The 21447-nt window shown below is 40.6% G+C and overlaps 1 protein-coding gene across 6 annotated transcripts in view; it reads left to right on the top strand.

The window, feature by feature from the left end:
* The window catches only part of LOC131075390 (protein DETOXIFICATION 16), a 63297-nt gene extending 44871 nt beyond the window's left edge, over nucleotides 1–18426 (top strand). For 2 of the 6 annotated variants that reach the window (XM_058012227.2, XM_058012226.2), the window contains 2 exons: nucleotides 17304–17390; nucleotides 17883–18426. In XM_058012227.2, the coding sequence (XP_057868210.1) occupies nucleotides 17304–17390; nucleotides 17883–17954 (159 nt within the window). In that variant the 3' untranslated portion in view covers nucleotides 17955–18426. Of the gene's footprint in view, nucleotides 1–17303; nucleotides 17392–17882 lie in introns of those variants that run through there. The other 4 variants (XR_009113205.2, XM_058012228.2, XR_009113204.2 and 1 more) reach the window with 3 other exon arrangements.
* The last annotated feature ends 3021 nt before the right edge of the window (nucleotides 18427–21447 follow it).

Below are 21447 nucleotides of genomic sequence, written 5' to 3'. Positions count from 1 at the left end.
AAATAGGCTTCACTGGCGTCTTGCACTCTTCAAAATTATATTCAATAGATTCGTTACGCCTCCTTTTACTTGCCTCAAACTTAAAAAAACTCATTTCACTTCGCCAAAACTTGTCTTATAAGAAAATCGCTCTGGTCCCTTGGAGAGGGACAGGAGCGCCCTAGCCAGTCACCTTGGTCCCTTGGAGAGGGACAGGGGCGAACTTGTTACTTAGGCCGATTTTCTTCATTGTGGCGTACTTAAGTTATATTCAACGAGCAAAACATACTTCCCTTGACCTCCTCAAATCGCGAAACCACTTAAATCTTGCAAGGATAATGCGAAATTGGAATTCAAGCTCCGGTCCTTCAGTGAGGGACAGGAGCGATTTTTGCTCTCAGGGCCAAATCTTTTTACTTTTCACTTCAAATTTCCTTCGCTGAGGAAAATATCATCTCTTTACACGCCATGAATAAAAGTTCGAGTCCAAACAAGGTCTAAAAATGTGTATATGAATAAAATCGCTCTGGTCCCTTGGTGAGGGACAGGAGCGAATTTACCTTTCTAGACAAATACTCCATCATTTCATCGTCCTTAATCAAGTCTGGATGCTCTATCACGTTCATTTTGTCCTCCATCATGCCTTTGATGTCTCAATTTGTCTAAACGAGGTCAGGAATGACTCCACTAAGCTTTTTCGCTCTGGACCCTTGGTGAGGGACATGAGCGATTCGCCTTGGACCCTTGGAGAGGGACAGGAGCGCTTTTCGCTCTGGATCCTCAGTGAAGGACAGGAGCGAAATTTGACTTTTTGAACTCTCTATCAGGACAATTTTAATGGAATATAACATTTAAGTATCTTATACTTTAAGTTATATTCCATATATACTTTCAGGATGTTTGAGAGTGGTTTCGGACCTCCAGGAGTTATATTGCAAAATCTAGTTTTTTGAGGTTTTTCAGTTTCCAGACTTAGTCAAATTTCAGGATCAGGACATTCCAGACTTAGCCAAATTTCAGGATCAGGACATCACTCAAGTCGGACTTGCTTATCCATGTGATCCCCTGGGCGACACTCAAAATGCAAAGGCTTAACTAACAAAACCCTAAAAGACCTAAAAAAAAACAAACCCTAAAAAGCAAAAAACATGGGTCCCCATTTACAATGGGGCGATGTGTGAAATGGTCACAACAGGTACCAAGGTCACCATAAGGGCAGAACCCATTGCCCGAAACCATGTTGAGCCTTACACGCCCAACCCTATAAACGTGAATTGCACCTTGCATGAAGAGGGGGAGGAGTGTGCTGTCTGTGAGCCTGCCACTCTTTTGCAAGAGGTCCCTGATTGCTTGTTGGACGAATGGGCCAATGCTTTTCAGTTTGATCCATTAGCTGAGATTGAAGAGACCGGGCTTGGCACCTATTGTATCCATGAAGAGGATACTCCTATCCCTAACCTCATCAAGACACAAGGAGACTCAGAGGGGTTATGGAACATGCTTTTTGATGGTTCAAGAAACAAGAATGGTGCAGGTGTCGGTGTGATGCTTGTTTCTCCCGAGCAGGAGAAATATTTCTTCTCTTATAGGCTTCAATCCGGTTGCACTAACAATGTCACTGAGTATGAAGCCTTGATCCAAGGTCTCCAACTTGCACAAAGCAGAAAGATCAGATTTTTGCAAGTATTTGGGGATAGTGAGTTGGTTGTTAAACACATCCGAGCCAAAAGTGTAGCAAAAAACAACCTACTCAAATCATACAAACACAGGGTTTGGGACTTGATTGAAGGATTCGAGGCCTTCAATATCCAGAGCATTCCTAGGGGTCAGAGCAAACATGTTGATAGGTTTGCAACGGTTGGTGCTCAATTCAACATACCAACACATGTTGCAAGTGAGAGGGAGCAACACATCAGGCTTGTTGTGAGACATGTTGTCCTAGACAATCAAATGAATTGACAAGTATTTGAAAGCAATTAGCAGATCGTCAACTTCTTGCAAAATGAAGCAGAATTTTCTGCTAAAAATCAGTCTAGGCTGCAAGACCAGTATGGAGACCAAATCATGCAACTCAATTCCAACATGTTGCCTAAAGGTCTAGTTACCTTGGAAGGCATTTTCAACTCGGATGATCAGTTGAAGAAGAAGATGAACTTGGCTGCAAAGAGGGGTGATTACAAGCCAGTTGTTGTCGCCGAAGGTAGGTCCTTAAACTTGGGCAAGGTGTGCTCCTCAACCGAGCAAGAGGCCTTTGTTGTGCTTTGCCAAGAGTATGATGACATAGTTGCTTAGACCTATGAAGATTTGAAGGGTTTTGACCCTAGCTTAGCTCAGCATACCATAGAGCTAAACTTGGATGCAAAGCCAGTTAGGCAAAAGCAAAGGCCAATAAATCCCAAAATAGAGCCACTAATGAGGAAGGAGTTGACCAAGCTCATAGAAGCCAATATCATCTTCCCTATCAAGCACTCCTTCTGGGTCGCCAACCTTGTCCCTGTAAGGAAGAAGAATGGGGAAATCAAGCTATGTGTAGACTTTAGGGATCTCAATAGAGCCTCCCTTAAAGATCACTATCCCCTTCCCTCCATGGAGCAAATTCTCCAAAAGGTTAGTGGCTCAAAAAGATTTCCATGCTTGGATGGGTATTCAGGCTACAATCAGATCTTGGTCCAAGAATCAAACCAACACAAGACTGTGTTTACTACTAAGTGGGGTACCTATGCTTATTGTTAAAATGCCTTTTGGGCTAACCAATGCAGGGGCCACTTTCCAAAGAGCGATGGACATGGCTTTCAAGGGTGTATTAGCGAAGTTTGTGCTTGTATACCTTGATGACATAACTGTTTATTCGAAGCATGCAGCTGACCATCTTGGTTATCTTGAGTAGGTGTTCATGAAATGCAGGGAGTATGGTGTGTCTTTGAACCCTACCAAGTGTGTATTTGCTACTGATCAAGGAAGATTGCTAGGACACATCGTATCCAAGGAGGGTCTGACCATTGATCCAGAGCGAGTGGAGGCCATTCTTTCTCTTCCACTCCCCAGTCACAAGAAAGGATTGCAAAGTTTCCTTGGTAGGATTAACTTTGTGAGGAGGTTGATTCCAAATCTTGCCTCCATGGTAAAATCCCTCACTTCCATGTTGAAGAAAAACTTGGCCTTCAGTTGGACCAAGGAGGGAAGGGCTGGTTTTGAAGAGATCAAGCAAGCAATTGCTCAAGCCCCTACTCTTGTCAATCCCAATTATGAAAGGGATTTAATCCTCTATACCTTCGGGGGAGAATCCAGTATCTCAGTTGTCCTAACACAGCTGAACAATGACAATTTTGAGCAACCCATTGCTTTCTTTAGTGAGGGGCTAAAGGACTATGAAGTTAGGTATAGCTATGTAGAAAAGAAAGTCCTCACTTTTGTAAGGGCATTGAAAAAGTTCAGACACATGTTGTCCAACAACGAGATCCAGCTCTTAGTTCTGCATGCAAGTGTTAAAGAGTTCCTCCTAAACAAGGACATCAGTGAGAAGAGGGCCGGGTGGATAACCAAGGTCATGGAATATGACATCAACATCAAGATCACCAAGCTTGTAAGAGGCAAGGGCCTATGTGAACAACTTGTCTCATCTTCTGAGACTACTTTAGAAGTCGCCCTTGTGCTACAAGAGGACCAACCAACTAGCAACAACATCCAATGCAGTTGGGTAAGTGACATGGCCACCTTCTTAATAGAAGGTAGATACCCCCAAGGTCTAGACCGGGCCAAGAGAAGGCACTTCAGGTTGCAGTCCATTCCCAATGCCTTAGTGAATGCCATTCTCTTCCGAAAAGACTCTAATGGAGTCTTACTAAGATGCATCGAGCGGAATCAAGTCAGCAGATTACTAGAAGAATTTCATGACGGCTCTTCAGGGGGGCACTTCTCTGTGAGGACTATGACTGTCAAAATAATGAGGGCTGGTTATTACTGGCCATCGTTATTTAGTGACTCACACAGATGGGTGAAGGATTGCACGAAGTGTTTTTTCTTCTCTGGAAAGCAAAGGCTAGTTGCCTTACCTCTTCACCCCATCAAAGCAGATCAACCGTTCACCCAATGGGGTTTAGACTTCATTGGTATGATTAACCCACCTTCTAGTGCTGGCCATAAGTGGATCTTGGCCGCAATAGATTACTTCACTAGGTGGACAAAGGCAGTTGCATTGAGGGATGCCACTGAGGCCTCAGTGTTGGAATTCCTTGAGGGAATTGTGACAAGATTCGGTGTTCCCTCCACCATCATATAAGACAATGCCAAGGCATTTGTTGGAGCCCAAATCAGTTCTTGGGCAGTTAAGCATGGTGTATACCTAAAGACATCATCCAACTATTACCCTCAGAGTAACGACTTAGCTGAAGCTTCCAACAAAAACCTCATCAGGATAATTAAACGGACAATTGAAGACAATCAGAGGGCATGGCATACTAAGCTGAAGACAGCCTTATGGGCTGACATGATCACACCCAAGAGGGCGATTGGTAACTCCCCTTTCATGCTAGTATATGGGAAGGAAGCAAGACTCCCAACTTCCTTGGAATTACTCACATCAGCTAGAGTTGACAGAGAATGATGCCATGATAGTAAGGCTAGCAAAGTTGATGGAGCTAGAGGAGGTTAGAAGTAAGGCTATGCATACACTTGAGACTCATCAAAAGCAGGTCAAGAAAGTTTTTGACAAGAAAGCGACTAATCGGGTCTTCAAGGAGGGAGATCTAGTTCTCAAGTGGGATGCAGACAAAGCCAAAGTTGGGCGACACTCCAAGTTTGATGCTATCTGGAGTGGCCCGTATGTCATCACCAATTGCAAGGAGGCCAATGCATTTCATCTCTCCAAGCTTGATGGTGAAGTCCTTCCAATCCCAGTGAATGGGATTCATCTCAAGCCTTGCTTCTAAAGAAGGTTTTGATGATTATGTAAATATTAGACTAGAGGTTGTTTTTCTTTCATAAGTGCTTGTGCACATGCCGCATTTTCCTTAAGAGAGTGTGCGCTCTAGTTTTTCAGTTTTCCTCCAAGTGATGGCACACACATGTTTTGGGTCTTTTCAATGACTCGGTGCCCAATGGATGTTTAAGGCTTCTGGAGTTCATGCTTAGCAGGCAAGCATCCCGCAGAAATCGCCAAAAAATGTCATTTTATGACACCCTTGGTCCATCAGTGAGAACCGATCAGAGATATGTTCCATGGACCAGGGCCGCCCCAGTTGATCAAGGATAAAAGAAGAGGAGTCATGATTTGAATTGTTGCCTTGTCGGAAATTCCTTAACCTTCTCTTCCTCTCTCTTTCCCAACTCCGGAACCCTGAGGTTCCGGAGTTCCCTTCCTTGATCTCTTGTTCTCTTGCCCCAGAACTCCGGAACCCTGAAGTTCCGAGTTTCCCAAGTCTTCCCAACTCCGGAACCCCGAGGTTCCGAGTTTTCCCCTCCTTCCTCTTTCCCCCTTTTTGGAATTCCGGAACCTCGAGGTTCCGAAGCCTGTTTGCCCAGTTCCCCGGAACGCCGGAACCACAAGGTTTTGAAGTTCCCTACCCCTCTTCTCCTTAGCCTTTCTCCCTTTTTCCCCAGAACTCCGGAACCTCGAGGTTCTGAGGTTCCTTGTCCCTTTTCCTTCTTCCCTCTTCGGAACTCTGGAACCCCGAGGCTACGAAGTCCTTGACCTTCTGTGATGTCCCCTTCTAGTTGACATCTATTAGCTGAGTAGATTAGCCTATCACTAACCCTCGTAGGCTGATGAGGTTGGATAGAGGGTCCTCTAGAGTTTGATTCACCATCTTCAGAGCGAGCACTCCAAGTCTGGTTTTCGTTTGAGGTCTCCAGGACTCCGTTTGAGATACTTTCTATTTTTAGCAGTCCTGCTATTTATAGCCACTAGGTTGGGCAAGGACAGATTATGGTTTGGCAATCTCCAGTTCAGACGACAGGCATTTCTGATGAATACTTAGAGAGATATTAATATTTAATTATTTTTATTAAATATTAAATGGCGAACTTTAATGTTTTAATGTTTTAAAAGTCACTTTAAGTTATAACTTAAGTGAGGGTCTATTTCTCATCAGATGGGGTCAGTTTTATATTAAATGGAAAATGATTTATTCTTTGACACTTCAATAGTCAAAAATAAATAATAAAAGTTAAAATATTATTAAAGGCCAAATCGCACCTTTCTTGGGAATCGCGCCAACCCTAAATGGAGACGATTAAAGAAGATTTTAGGTCTTCTTTCATTATGCTAAGTTTTGGATAATTTGCTTTGGAGCTCTGAGAGGAGTTTTGGCCTAGGGTTTCAACAGAAGATTCTTCTGCAGTGCTCAGAGGTATCGGTACAGGAAAATGTGGGATTCTTGTGCAACAGCATCAGAGGTTGTGAAATATCAGCTGATCTTGCTCTTTCAATTGGTTTTATCCAGAAACCAAGATTGGACAGATTGGAAAGGGGTTTATTAATTTTTATGCAAAAGATTGATTGCAGTCGCAGAGTCAGAAAAGAGGCAGGAATAAGTGTGTGACAGATGGGGGTTTTGTGCATGTACAGCTTGCTGGTCTGCCGTACCTTTCTTCCTTGAAAGGGTACGATTTTTGCTAAGGAGTCGTCCAAAAATTCCGAAACAAATGCCAGAAGGGACGCCTTGCCAATGTCTTTCCATCGGGCTAACATGCGAGTATTTCGGGTCAGTTTAAAATAAATTGCAGCTTGCTGTCATAAAATCTGTGTATGACCAGCAATAGGAAAATAAGGGTTTTAACAAAATATACTGGTATTTATTAGTTCTTCTCTAACTTCTTGTTATTTTTATTTGAGTATTAATAAATGATGAACGGATGTAATGAGGGTTTGATCAGTGTTGTTGAATATAAATTGATTTCCAGCAAATACCAGTAGTTACTTTTTTTGTGCTTAAGATTGTCAAAATTCTATATGCTGTCATTATTTGCAAAGAACACACTTGAAAGGCAACAGGTTCAGCAAAACGTTAGTTGTCTCAGTTGAGGGCCTTTTGAGGTTTCTACAGTGGTATCAGAGCTAAATCCTGCCATCCTAATGGTTTAGCAATTACATGCAGTCGCAGGAAACGGGTTTACACAGGTATTACACACGTAGCAGAGCTTTTCGTGAAGGAGAACAGAGTCTTAACAGGCAGTCAGATACCATGGGTGAAAGGCATACAGGCAGCCCAACTAGAGGTCATAGAGTTGAGGATGAGGAGACGAGAATTTTTTAGGACTATGGCTATGGGGCAGCAACAGGTTGCTCAGGCTTTACATGCACTCACCACCATGATGGAGCGTATGAATCCTCCAAACCGAAACAATCAAGAACCAGAGGACAATAGGAGTGTAGCCAATATTCCTAGACCTCACAGGGTAGCTACATGCACAGTTGACAGGCCTTCAAGGCCTAATTTCTTGGCAGAAGAACTTGAGGATGTTGCCAGAGCTAAGGCAGAGCCTATCTTTGTTGATAATGTTATGACAGTACATGATGAGTGGAATCTTCTTCCACCTGATGTGAGGCAGAATCTGAATTTTGATCAGTTCATGAGGCAAAAACGGGAGGTAGAGAGAAACAAGCAAGAGAGGAGGCCTCGTTTCCAACACAGAGATCTTGAGTTTGCCACAAGAAAGCTCACTCTACCTTATTATGATGGTAGCGGTGCAATTACAGCTAGATCTTGGATCCATAAACTGGATACATACTTCACACTGAGACCCATGATTGAAAGGGATGCAATTAAGTTTGCAACCTTACACTTGGACGGTACTGCACATGAGTGGTGGCATAATGGACTCGTCACTCTCCAACATGATGAGATTACCACCTACCAAGAGTTCGCTGATTTGTTAGTAGAGAGGTTTGATAAGAAATACCCTGAGTCATACTTCCGGGAGTTAGCACAGCTGAAACAAACAGGGAACTTGGAGGTGTATGTTTCAGAGTTTTTGAAGTTGTCATGCATGGTAAATAACATGTCAAATCAGCGATTAGTAGTTTTGCTTATAGAGGGACTCATGGAGCCTTTGAGAGGCTAGGTAAAGGCATTTGATCCCCCAACACTTCTACTCACCATTAAAAAGGCACGGAGTATGGATGTGACAGCCACTCAAAATAAATTTGGGACAAAAGGGTCAACATCTTTCAAAGATAATAGGAATTTCAGCAAAGGGAAAGAAAAATCAGACTTTAGAAATGATTACAAGCCAAAGCCAGCAGCCCCTCCTTTAGATCGGGAGACACTTAACGATCTAAGGCAAAAGAAACTTTGTTTTTATTGAAAAGGTTCATATGATGCCAACCATGACTTTCCTTTGAGGCCTAAGGGCAGGGCAACAGAGTAATGTGGGCATATTATGAAGATTCTGAATCTGATCATGAAGGTCAGCCTGCTGGTTATGAGAATTTAGAGGCTGAAGATGACACACAGGGTCCTTCGAGACTTGACAAAATGGATGTAGAAGGTGATGAGCACCTTAAGGAGGCACTTCTCACGAGTATTCAGCAGGAAGGGTCATTTAAAATGAGAGGAGTACTTGCTGGTCAGAAAGTTATTACACTGCTAGATACCGGAGCCACACATAACTTTATTGATGCCAAGTTGGTGGAGAAGAGAGGAATCCAAACAGAGGAGTTTGAGGGCATTCGTGTGAGGGTGGCAAATGGTTACACTTTAAAGTGTAATAGGATGATTACACAACTCCCATTACGTGTAAACAATTATGAATTCAAGACTGATTTCTATGTGGTTCAGATGGGAGACACAGATTTGGTCCTTGGTATGAAGTGGTTGCATGAACTAGGCAAGTTTACACTTGACTTGCAGGAGATGGAGATGTCTTTCACAATTGACGAGAAAACACATGTGCTGAAAGCGATTAAGGACAACAATTTCAGAATGATTACACTTAGGCGGATGGAGAGGCTTGTATGCCATGATCAAACTGAGTGGGCAGCAGAGTGTATGATCATGCCCATATAGCAGGATGCTCAAAAAGTTGAATATCATCCTGACATTCAGATACTGAGAACCAAACATAGCAAGTTTTTCAGTGACATACCATCAGGGAGGCCACCAGATAGGGGTTTTGAGCACATCATTGAGCTAGAGGAGGGAGCGAAGCCAGTGATGATTACTCCATATAGACATCCGAAGCGCCTGAAAGATGAAATAGAGAAAACCATACAGGAGCTTCTGGCCATGGGACATATTCAGCCTAGTAAGTCTCCCTTTGCTTCTTCAATTGTTTTGGTGAAGAAGAAGGATGGCACATTGCGGATGTGTATTGATTACAGGGTCCTTAGTAAGCGGACGATCAAAAACAGATATGCCATTCCGCGTATTGATGAGCTCATAGATGAATTAGATGGGGCCTGTTATTTTTCAAAGATTGATTTGAGATCAGGCTATCACCAGATCAGTGTTCGTGAGCAGGATATTGAGAAGATTGCTTTTCGTTGTCATTATGGACATTTTGAGTTTGTGGTTATGCCATTTGGGCTAACCAATGCTCCTGCTACTTTCCAGTCCACAATGAACAAAGTCTTCAGACATCAGTTGAGGAAATCAGTATTAGTGTTCTTTGATGATATACTAGTTTACAGTCGTACTTGGGAGGAGCACCTCAGTCACTTAGATACAGTTCTGAGCATTCTGAGCAGGGAGTCCTTGTATGCCAAGGAATCCAAATGTGACCTTGGAATGACTGAGTTATTGTACTTGGGCCATATTATCAGTGTAGAGGGAGTGCAGATGGATCCCGAGAAGATCTGTGCTATTGTAGATTGGCCTACTCCAGTGAACCTCACTCAGTTGCGTGGGTTCTTGGGCCTATGTGGTTTCTACCGCCGTTTTGTTAATGGTTATTCGCGCCATGCAGCACCTTTGACAGACTTGATGAAAAAGGGTGCCTTCTTATGGACTCCTGAGGCCCAGGAGTGTTTTGAGAGGTTCAAGGAGCTCATGACTTCATGTCTAGTACTTGCTACACCTGACTTCTCAAAGTCATTTGACTTACAATGTGATGCCTCTGGTGAGGGCATTGGGGCGGTGCTTATGCAGGACAAGCACCCTATTGCTTATGAAAGTAGGAAACTCCGTGGACCTGAGAGAATTTACAGCATTTATGATAAGGACATGTTGACCATAATGCATGCATTGGCCAAGTTTAGACAGTACTTAGTGGGCAGCAAGTTCTGCATTAAGACTGACCACAATAGTTTGAGACATTTCCTTGGGCAACGTGACTTAAATGATAGGCAACAAAAGTGGGTCAGCAAACTTCAGGCTTACAACTTTGATATTTCCTATATCAAAGGCACACAGAATGTAGTTGCAAATGCCTTGTCACGTCGTCCCCACCTGAATTCTATGGTCCAGATAGCAGAGGATTGGCGGCATATTATAGTGGTAGAGTACGCCAAAGAAAGCTGGGCTGCAGGTGCGATAGAGGGGTCAGTAGTGGACAGCAGGTATACAGTTGTAAACGAATCAATCATTTACAAGGGGAGAGTGTACTTGGTCCTAGGATCGGAAGGAGTAGGGTACTGCGGTTTTGTCATGATGAACCGATAGTAGGACATCCCAGGTTTTTCAAAACCTACAAACAGGTTCGTGAGCACTTCACGTGGAAAGGGCTCAAGGCGGATGTTCTACAGTATGTTAGGGAGTGTCCTGTTTGTCAGCAGAATAAACAGGAGCACACATACCCTGCTGGTTTACTTCAGCCACTTCCAATTCCTGATAGGAAGTGGGAATGTTTGTCTATGGATTTCATCACAGGGTTACCGAGAGCGCAGGGACGTGATTGCATATTTGTGGTTGTGGATCGTTTGACGAAGTATGCTCACTTCTATCCGATCACCACCACTTATTTAGCCATTCAGGTAGTAGAGTTATTCTTTAGAGAGGTATTCAGATTACATGGGTTGCCTCGGACTATTGTCAGTGATAGGGACACGCGGTTTTTGAGCCACTTTTGGCAGGAGCTTTTCAGACTCTGTGGGACCGAGCTTACACCGAGCACCAGTTACCACCCTCAGACTGATGGCCAGATTGAGATAGTTAACAAATGGGTGGAGGGATACCTCAGGAACTATATTTCAAGGCAGCAAAAGGCGTGGGTGAAGTGGATTTACCTCTGTGAGTACTGTTACAATACCACTCACCACATGTCCATTCAGATGACTCCATTTACAACACTATACGGGTATGAACCTCCCAGTCTCATTGACTTATTGCTGAGTGACAGTAGGGTGCCTAGTGCGGGAGAAATGATACAGGAGAGTCAGGACATTGTGAAGACTCTTAAGGAAAATATAGCCAATGCACAAAATCAGCAAAAACAATATGCTGATCAGAAGAGGACAGAAAGGTCATTTGAGGTAGGAGACATGGTGTATTTAATGTTGCAACCTTATCGACAATCTACTCTCAGGAGGAGTGGAGCAGAGAAGCTCAAGCCTCAATATTATGGCCCTTTCAGAGTAACCCGATGTATAGGTGAGGTGGCTTATGAGTTGGATTTACCGGCAGATAGCAGAGTACACAATGTGTTTCATGTGTCACGTCTCAAAAAGGCGTTGGGACACCGTATTGTTCCTTCCACGGTCTTACCACCCCTGGATGATGAGGGGAAGTTGATACTCGTACCTGAGGCTATCATTGAGTTCAGGGAGAGGAATTTCAGGAGACGAACTATCACATAATACTTGGTGAAATGGAAGGATTTGCCGGTAGAGGATGCTACTTGGGAAAGCGAAGAAATTTTACAGCATCCGGAGTTGAGATTGCTCGAGGACAAGCAATTTCAGGAGGGGCGGACTGTGATGTCCCCTTCTAGTTGACATCTGTCAGCTGAGTAGATTAGCTTATCACTGACCCTTGTAGGCTGATGAGGTTGGGTAGAGGGTCCTCCAGAGTTTGATTCACCATCTTCAGAGCGAGCACTCCAGGTCTGGTTTTCGTTTGAGGTCTTGAGGACTCCGTTTGAGATACTTTCTATTTTTAGCAGTCCTGCTATTTATAGCTAGTAGGTTGGGCAAGGACAGATTATGGTTTGGCAATCTCCAGTTCAGACGGCAGGCATTTCTGATGAATACTTAGAGAGATATTAATATTTAATTATTTTTATTAAATATTAAATGGTGAACTTTAATGTTTTAATGTTTTAAAAGTCACTTTAAGTTATAACTTAAGTGAGGGTCTATTTCTCATCAGATGGGGCCAGTTTTATATTAAATGGAAAATGATTTATTCTTTGAAACTTCAATAGTCAAAAATAAATAATAAAAGTTAAAACATTATTAAAGGCCAAATTGCACCTTTCTTGGGAATCGCGCCAACTCTAAATGGAGATGATTAAAGAAGATTTTAGGTCTTCTTTCATTATGCTAAGTTTTGGATAATTTGCTTTGGAGCTCTGAGAGGAGTTTTGGCCTAGGGTTTCAGCAGAAGATTCTTCTGCAGTGCTCAGAGATATCGGTACAGGAAAACGTGGGATTCTTGTGCAACAACATCAGAGGTTGTGAAATATCAGCTAATCTTGCTCTTTCAGTTGGTTTTATCCAGAAACCAAGATTGGACAGATTGGAAAGGGGTTTATTAATTTTTATGCAAAAGATTGATTGCAGCCGCAGAGTCAGAAAAGAGGCAGGAATAAGTGTGTGACAGATGGGGGTTTTGTGCATGTACAACCTGTTGGTCTGCCGTACCTTTCTTCCTTGAAAGGGTACGATTTTTGCTGAGGAGGAGTCCAAAAATTCTGAAACAAATGCCAGAAGGGACGCCTTGCCAATGTCTTTCCATCGGGCTAACATGCGAGTATTTCGGGTCAGTTTAAAATAAATTGCAGCTTGCTGTCATAAAATCTGTATATGACCAGCAATCGAAAAATAAGGGTTTGAACAGAATATAATGGTATTTATCAGTTCTTCTCTAGCTTCTTGTTATTTTTATTTGAGTATTAATAAATGATGAACGGATGTAATGAGGGTTTGATCAGTGTTGTTGAATATAAATTGATTTCCAGCAAATACCAGTAGTTGCTTTTTTTGTGCTTAAGATTGTCAAAATTCTATATGCTGTCATTATTTGCAAAGAACACACTTGAAACGCAACAGGTTCAGCAAAACGTTAGTTGTCTCAGTTGAGGGCCTTTTGAGGTTCCTACACCTTCCTTCCCTTCGCCTCTTCTCTTAACTTCTCCCAGTCCGGAACTTCGGAACCCTCGAGGTTCCGAAGTTCTTTCCCTTCTGAAGTCCCTTTCTTCTTCCCCTTTTCCATCTCGAAACTCCGGAACCCCGAGGTTCTGAGGTCCCTTGCTTCCCTTCCCTTCTTCTCCATGGAACCCCGGACCCCTGAGGTTCCGAAGTCCTTCCATTTCGGGAGTTCGGACTTCCGAAGTTCCCAGGCTTCTTTCCGACTAGCTACACTTCCTGATGGCGTGATCGACACTCAAGGCCTTTAATGCTCCGACAGTTTTGGTGACGTTTTGTGGGGCCACAAAAGTGTACTAGATGTTTTGGTAGGATTTCCATCGAGGGAGGTACGAGGGCCATGCTGGGTGATTTATGTCATGGCTGACTTTGGAAGGTCAGTCAATCTACCTTCTTCAAAATTGCCTTTGGAGGTACGGCTAGGTGGCTTGCATGTACAAGCCAAGTGCATGCACTTCCCTGCACTCCCAGACTGACGTGCAGGGGTCATGTCACCATTGTAACCCAATTTTCTATATAAAGGTTGTTTAGCCTCATTATAAGGGGTTCTCTCCCTGCTCCCTTGAGCTTCCTTATGCTCTTCTCTTCTCTTGAAGACTTGTAACTTTTTTTTGCATTTTTACAACTGTAAGATTGGCTTTTGGCCTTATGATTAATTGAAGAACACCATTCTTGCCTTCTTTCAACTTATGTATGTTGTGTATGCTTTCTTACCTTCATCATAGGTGTATGTTGTGGCTTCTCTCTTCACAAATGTTGTGTTGACTGGATTTTTGAGTGTAACTTGTGGGAATCCTTCTCCCCTCTTGACATTTGGTGAATTCTAACCTTCATATATGTATTGGGGTCACCCATACAACTAAACCTTGTGCATTTTCTAGGTGTTTTTCAGTTGATTTTTTGTGCCATTTTGGGTTGGGAGAGGAACAATCTTTTCTTGGTGCATCACCTCCCTTTATTTCAAGCATTTCTCTCTTCTCTTTTCTTCTGCAAGTTGTTAGGATAGGCTTAGGAGTTATTTTTGAAGTGTTGAGTTGGTTCAACACCTGCACCTAGATAGAGAAGGAAGTCGGCCTTCTTCGGAGATTCAACCCCCTTGCGCAAGGTTTCACACTTCGGGGTTGTTTCCATGTTTCACAAGGTTGTTGAGTTGATATCTCAGCAAGGGTGCAAGCTTTTGTGATAACAGTAACCTTGGACAAGAAGGTCAGAAGGTTGATGCAAGATCTTGAAGCTTTAGAGGGAGCCACATCATCATGAGGATTTGTTAATGCATCCTTCTTTGTGAGAGAGAAATTTGAGGTGCAAGCCCTTGTTAATGCATTCTCCTTTGTGAGAGAGAAGTTTGAGGTGCAAGCCCTTGTTAATGCATTCTCTTTTGTGAGAGAGAAGTTTGAGGTGCAAGCCCTTGCTAATGCATCTTTCTCTATTATAGAGAAATTTGAGATGAAAGCCCTTGTTCCACCCTCTGGGAGTAGCCATGGTGGATGTCATGTTGAGAGACTCCATGACAACATCACTTGTGTTTGTTCACCCTCTGGGAGTAGCCATGGTGACCGTCATGATGAAATGACGACATCACGTTGACTGACTCCGTGATGGGCACTTGTGTACATATTCATTTCCATACATGAGAGTAGCCATGATGGATGTCATCACGTTGAGTGCCTCCGTGATGAACTCTATTCCACCCTCTAGGAGTAGCCATGATGGATGTCATTCCATGACAAAGATATCAGGAAGGATTCCTCCCTAACTAAAAGGGAGTGTTGGTGTATATAGCTGCGGGATTATCCTTTGGAAGTCGACTTCACCCAAATAAGCAATTAGTCGTTGGCTTTGGTTATTTGTATCAGTTGATTCTAATAAAGGAGCGATTATCTTCCTATTTATTTATTTGTATGGGCTGACACATTCTATGGTAGCACTTCATGTTTTATAGAATTGTGGCCGACTTAGTGAAAATCCGCCACCTTATATTGAGTCGCCTTGTTTCAATATAGCTGACCCTTGGTGAAGGGTTACCTACGGACAAGTATAAATATAGTCCGACTCTCCTCTCTTTGGCATCGCTCAACACACACAACAGTTCGAATATCCACATCAGATTGAATATCACCTACAGCAGTCCGTGTATCTTCTACAGCAGCTCGTGGATCAACTAGAGAAGACCGATTCATATACAAAGCAAAGTGTGAATTGTTTCATCTAAGCTTCAAGGAGTGAAGTGATTTTGTAAAGACATCTTGCTATTTTGATAAATATAATAAGAGACATTTGTTGCTGGGTTTTTCTCCCTCATGTCGGAGAGTTTTCCAAGGGTATATGTTGTGCAAATTTGATTGAATTGTCTTATCTCTGCATTCTATTAATATAATCATAAAATAACACCATCTTGTGTTGAATCCTAGTGAAATTTTAATCCTAGACTAGTAAGACTTTATGTATATACTCCTAGACCTATCTTGATTATGATCTACTTGTTCTGAATTTGGAACCTCTCTTCCAGTTATAGTGCTAAGCCATGTATAGGTGCTGACTTTAACGGTTACAGATGGAGTAGGGGCCCTATGAGGGCATAGGTAGAGGTTGTATACCTCAATGCATAGGCTACCCTTCTCCACCTGAGGTGATCACTAATGGAAATCCCATGACTCGCTTGAGATAAGCTTATCCACTCGAGATTGACAGTAATCAAGGAACGCACTATTCCGGTAGACTATTAGCCGTACCACCTAGTTAGTGGATGATTACCGCCAGTTACATGCAGGCAAGGGATACCTTGCTTAGATCTAGGGTTTTGGATAGATTTTGCCATGAGCATGTAGGCATGGGGGCTAGTTGCATGTCGGTGATGGATGTCCTTGTTGCTTAGCCGTCTGATGGACTGTAGGGAAGAGAATTTATAATGAAGAATAGGTAGGTCATAATTGGACTGATCTCATTCTATAGCTTTGGGCATATCTCGATGTGGAAACGGAATACTTGGCTTTGTTAGGACAAGGATAAACACTTGGTGTAGTATGGGATACATCGAATCTTGTTCCCACTTGCTCGTTGGTGCAGAAGACTAGGCAAAAGAATGTGTTTCACGGTGTAGTGCACAATGCATCGACATTCCTTTTATCTGGGATGCACTATGGGCAAGTGGTAGCTAGCTGTTATGGATATGTCAGTTCTTCACAGTGTAAATGCTAGTCACTAGGTATGTGATGCCTAATGAAGCTAATCATTATATGAGTGGTGTAAGTTGAAGCTAGCCCCTATGGATAAGTGACGTAAGCTAGAGCTAGTCACTGTGTATGTGGCATAAGCTAGAGCTAGTCATCATGTGTGTGACATTTACGAGCTAGTCTCCATGTATTTATGGGAAGTGTGCTCAAGTCACTCTTTATGGAAATGGGAACTTTGAAAGGATTTTACCCGTGTGATTGTGTATGCTGGTACACTACCTAATGGCCAATAGTTATCTTCTATTGAAATGAACTAAGTTAATTGATTGCATGAAATTAATAATCAGGGTTAAGGAGAGATCAAGGATCTCATACAGGAGGAGAGAAGGATCCCCCTCTAACACTCTAGGTGAACTATGAAGCCTCTAGATTCCCTTGAAGGGATGCATAGCCAATGTCATTAGGGATGAACCCTCGAGGCATACACCAAGGAATAGAGATGACCTTGAAATTAAGAGCTTACTACCTTTGACAGTAAGCATAAGTGGTGGAATGGAGTTGTCACCACTAAGGAGATTAAAGAAATTAGGAAGTCGACACTTCTATGCTAGAACAAGAAGTATGGTTGATTAAGTTTGTACTTGTGAATTAACAAAAATTTGTAGCAACTGGGGTGGTTGTTACACACAAGCTTGACTTGTCTGTATTTTGACATCTAAAGCAATTGCCAAAGTAATAAAACATGGAAGAGACTTTTCAGAATTTTGCTAGTTCCTTTCCTCTTAGCAGTAGTAGAGAAAGCACAAGACACTCTGTAGGCTGCAAGGAAAATGCTAACAAATAAAGCAATAGAATATTACTTTTTAACATTTTAATTTGTTTCTTATGCCAAATTTTCATGGATATTTCAGGGACTCTGGGTTGGAATTATCTGTGGCCTTTGTGTACAAAATATTTTACTATTCTTAGTAACTTCATGTACAAGCTGGGAACAACAAGTAAGTAGCTCGAATGAGTCTGTCTGTTCTAAAAAGTTGAACTAAAAAATGTAGCAATTATTGGTTTATCTGAGAAAAGAAGACATGAATCGTATGATTTTTTTTTTTCTTGCAATGGATTTAGATTGTATTATTCAAATGTAAATTATATGAGGCAGAAGAATGAATATCAATGACCCATAGTAGCTTGTAATGAATCTTATTTATATCAGACTAATTTCAAATTTCATTTGAGGTTGAAGTTTATCTACATGATTTAACCATTTTGATTTGATGCACATTACATACATTAATGGAAGGTTTTTGTCCACATGCACATAGCATCTAGACCAACAAATTTGTTTGCTCTCAGATATTAAATCTACTATCTTCCTCTTTACAGTCTATTGAACTGGCAATGAAAATGAATGCTTGCTTTGAATCTAGCTGAATATTATCCATGAATGTAGTAATATTGTTTACTCACATAAACATTGGTTGTCTTATGGGTAGGCAAGAAATGCAAGAGAGAGAGTACATGCATCATCATTACCCATAGTTACTGATGATATAATAAAGGTATGAACTTTTTATTCTGCTTTTAAAAGAAGGCTCTATTTTGGTGAAATTCCTATTAAGTTAAGAATGAAAAACTGTTTGAGATAAAAGACATGGAAAAAAGCATCTAAAGAAAAATGCTTTGACATTATATTGGGAAAATCAATGGATGCATTCTCATGGAATATCCTTAACTTATTGTCACGAACGTTTTTCATCAAAGAGGATGATAATAATAAGTATCAACCTTGATGCTGATAAGTTTTGTAACCAGTTTTCAAGCTCTTGAAGCACAAAGTTGATTTTTGGCTGCCTTCAGCTCTATAATGTATCAGGGTACTCCAGCTGTAAAGACAATACCATTATTAAATGAATATTTCCCTTAATTTATTCAATAAGCTTGATAAAGTTGGAAAGAGCGGCTTCATTGTTGGAGATTGGTGTTAAGAAAAACCGTGCGTCTGCTTGTTAAATTCTGATCCAATTCAAATCAATGTTCACAAGGACCATTGTAATATTCTCTAATGTGCTGTTATGCATCATTGTTTTCCTTGAGAAGCCTTTTGTAATGTTTCAGGTGTTTTTGTTTTGTACTATTGTTGAATTTTGGTTTTACTCTGTTATTTTTTTAGTGATAATGTTTTGTATTGTTATCAATGTGTTTTTTTAATGAGGTTTTGTATTAGCATCTGGACTGTTGACTATGTTATTTGTCGTGTCTTTAATATGTTTGGATTATTGGATAAGTTCCAGTTTAATGTTTTCACTATATATGATATAGATGCGTTCATTATAGTTATGCAACATTCTAGATTACTATTGATTTCTACATATTTATGTCCAATTCATGTTTACCATGAATGATTTCTAGTTAAATTTAACAATTTATGGATTCATTTGGATATTATGTCATGTGGGGTGTTTGTTGCACTTGCTTGGGTATTCTTTAATGGTGTATGTAGATCTGATATTTCACTTAAGCATGCAGGTAAATCATGGTCACGTTTGCACTTGCTTGGCTATTCTTTAATGGTGTGTGCAGATCTGATATTTCACTTAAGCATGCAGGTAAAACATGGTCATATTGGATAAAACATGTTTGATAGCCTACATCTCTCACAATTGAGTGTGAAATGATTCCTAGGTAAATCTGGATCGGTATGATGGTGGTTCCAAAATCTATATGTTTTGTTTGAACTTGTAAAGTGAGCGAGTCATTTATAGTCCTTTATGTGTGGTTTTTGTTGTCCTACTGCACTTTAAGTTATATCAAATACATGTCTATATCATATTTATGATTTTTTTAATGTTCTGAGTAGAAAGATAATTAGTTGTACCCTAGTAGAAATATGTTTGCTACAGATTTTATATTAGTGAAAGAGACCAAAGTATATTTAATCATTCTTTAGAAATCAAATATTTACTTTGGGAAATAGAATCACTATTATTGAAAATTTAATTTGTTTCAATCTCATGTGATCATTCAAAAATTATCAATGAGAAAATCTCAATTATAAGTTACGTCCTATGTATTAGCTTAGTTTATATTTGGTGCAAAGATAATTTGTTAAATATTTGAAAGAAATATAATAATGAAAATACTGTAAGTGGGAAAACGTCCAATATTTGAAAAAGCTCCTATTTGAAATATTCTTGAAGTGGGAAATGGAAGAAAAATGCAAAAGGGGTTTAGCAATTAAAAAAGGAAAGGAAAGGTTTGAAAACCTCTCCTTTCTCTTTTGAAGGATTTCTTATTAAGATTGGAAAGCTTGGAATTGGATTGCTTGTGATTGATAAAGGTTGCAAGTGTGTATGAATAAAAGAAACTCTTCTCTATTATTTTTAAATTTGAATTTGAAAGGTATTTATCTTATTATTTTATGTATTGAAAGGGAGTTTTTCTCATTTGCTATGCTTACAATATGTGGAGATATGTAGCTTCCTTTTTATAAGATTGTTTTAAATGAATTCTATAGTCAAATTTGTATTATTTTAATTTTAGAAAATGGAAGCAAAGAGCTAAGATTATGGCAACAAAAAAATAATAGAATCCTTTTGAGTGTTGGAATGCTTGTTGTGCATTTTAGACACTAAGGATATGCTCAAATGTTAAGAATTTAATATATTTTGGAAGCTAAAAATTTAATTTATTATCCAAATTCATTAATAATGGATTTGGAGATTTTATGGTTTTCAACTCTCTTTTTCAAATGAAATGAAACTTAAAATTTAAAACCATGATTAATTGGTTTAATTTGTGGGAAGAATAGCTTCCTTATATTTATCACATATTGTTGATCAATGACTCAAAACATAAAAGAAGAATAAAATAAAAATAAATAAAATGACTTATAGACCAACAAAGGGGACGAAGAGACAACCTAGAATTGTGATGACATGGTGGAGGAAATGTTGGAATCAATGAACACTAAGAGGGGTGGGGGTGAATCAGTGTTTTGCAATTTACAAGTTCATTAAACTAATTCTTAAACCACTGGATGCATACAAAAGAAAGACGTAGAAACTCAAAGCAAGCAACCAAACAACCATGACACCGGAAGTTTACGTGGAAACCTGGAAAGGAAAAAACCACGGTGGGATTAGAAACCACAATATTAGTATACTTTGGCCAAGAGTATGATAATATTACATAAAGTGGAATGCACTTGCATTTAGGCACATTGCCTAGAGCTCACTGCATAATTACAATGAAGGGTAACTACCCTAGAGGACTCATTCCTACAATATGATATATAAGAGTAATTACAATGACTGAACTAGTATATAGCATCTACAAATGCCAAAGATTGATTTCGGTTAGGCACAATATGACTGTTTGATAGTATTCTATCTTTCTGCCTTGTTCTGTTGCATAGTCATTTATTGGAGCACCAATTTTGCATTTGGAATGCATCCACATTCGCATAAAACACATAAAATGATCATGTTGATCGACATTATATATCTGCATCAACAAAATAGATCTCAACCAAGTTGGCTTCACAAAACTGCAAAATATGAAACGTGTAGTAACATGTCGACTCAATCCATCCACAAACGCATAAGCGGACCCAAACCAGATGATGACAAGCTTCACACGCAATGGCACAATTACCTCGAACACAACACTAATCACCGTAAAAAACTCAACCATTCTGGATCACACAATACCCAATTGATCAACACATTAGCTCTGTTCTTCTGGAATCATCGAATACCAGACCCTGAATCTTGCACAAGAATTGACACCGGAGGCTAGAATTGCAAAGTAAGCTGCCTCAAATCACGAATCAACTGCCTTAATCACCGCAACCAAAATTACAACACCAATATCAAGATATGCACAACAATCTCATATTTTGTTGGTAACTGAGTTCCACATTCCAGACTTATGCCTATGAACAATATGACTTCCGGTAGATATAATCTGCATATACCGGATTGAGTTTATTGACTGAGTTGCCATCAATGACAACCCCTAGGCAATCTCCATACATGAATCTTCACCAGTACAGTGTCT

The sequence above is a fragment of the Cryptomeria japonica genome, chromosome 2 (assembly GCF_030272615.1).
Source record: "Cryptomeria japonica chromosome 2, Sugi_1.0, whole genome shotgun sequence".
Taxonomy (NCBI): Eukaryota; Viridiplantae; Streptophyta; class Pinopsida; order Cupressales; family Cupressaceae; genus Cryptomeria; species Cryptomeria japonica.
This window is presented reverse-complemented; position numbering and strand designations above follow the sequence as displayed.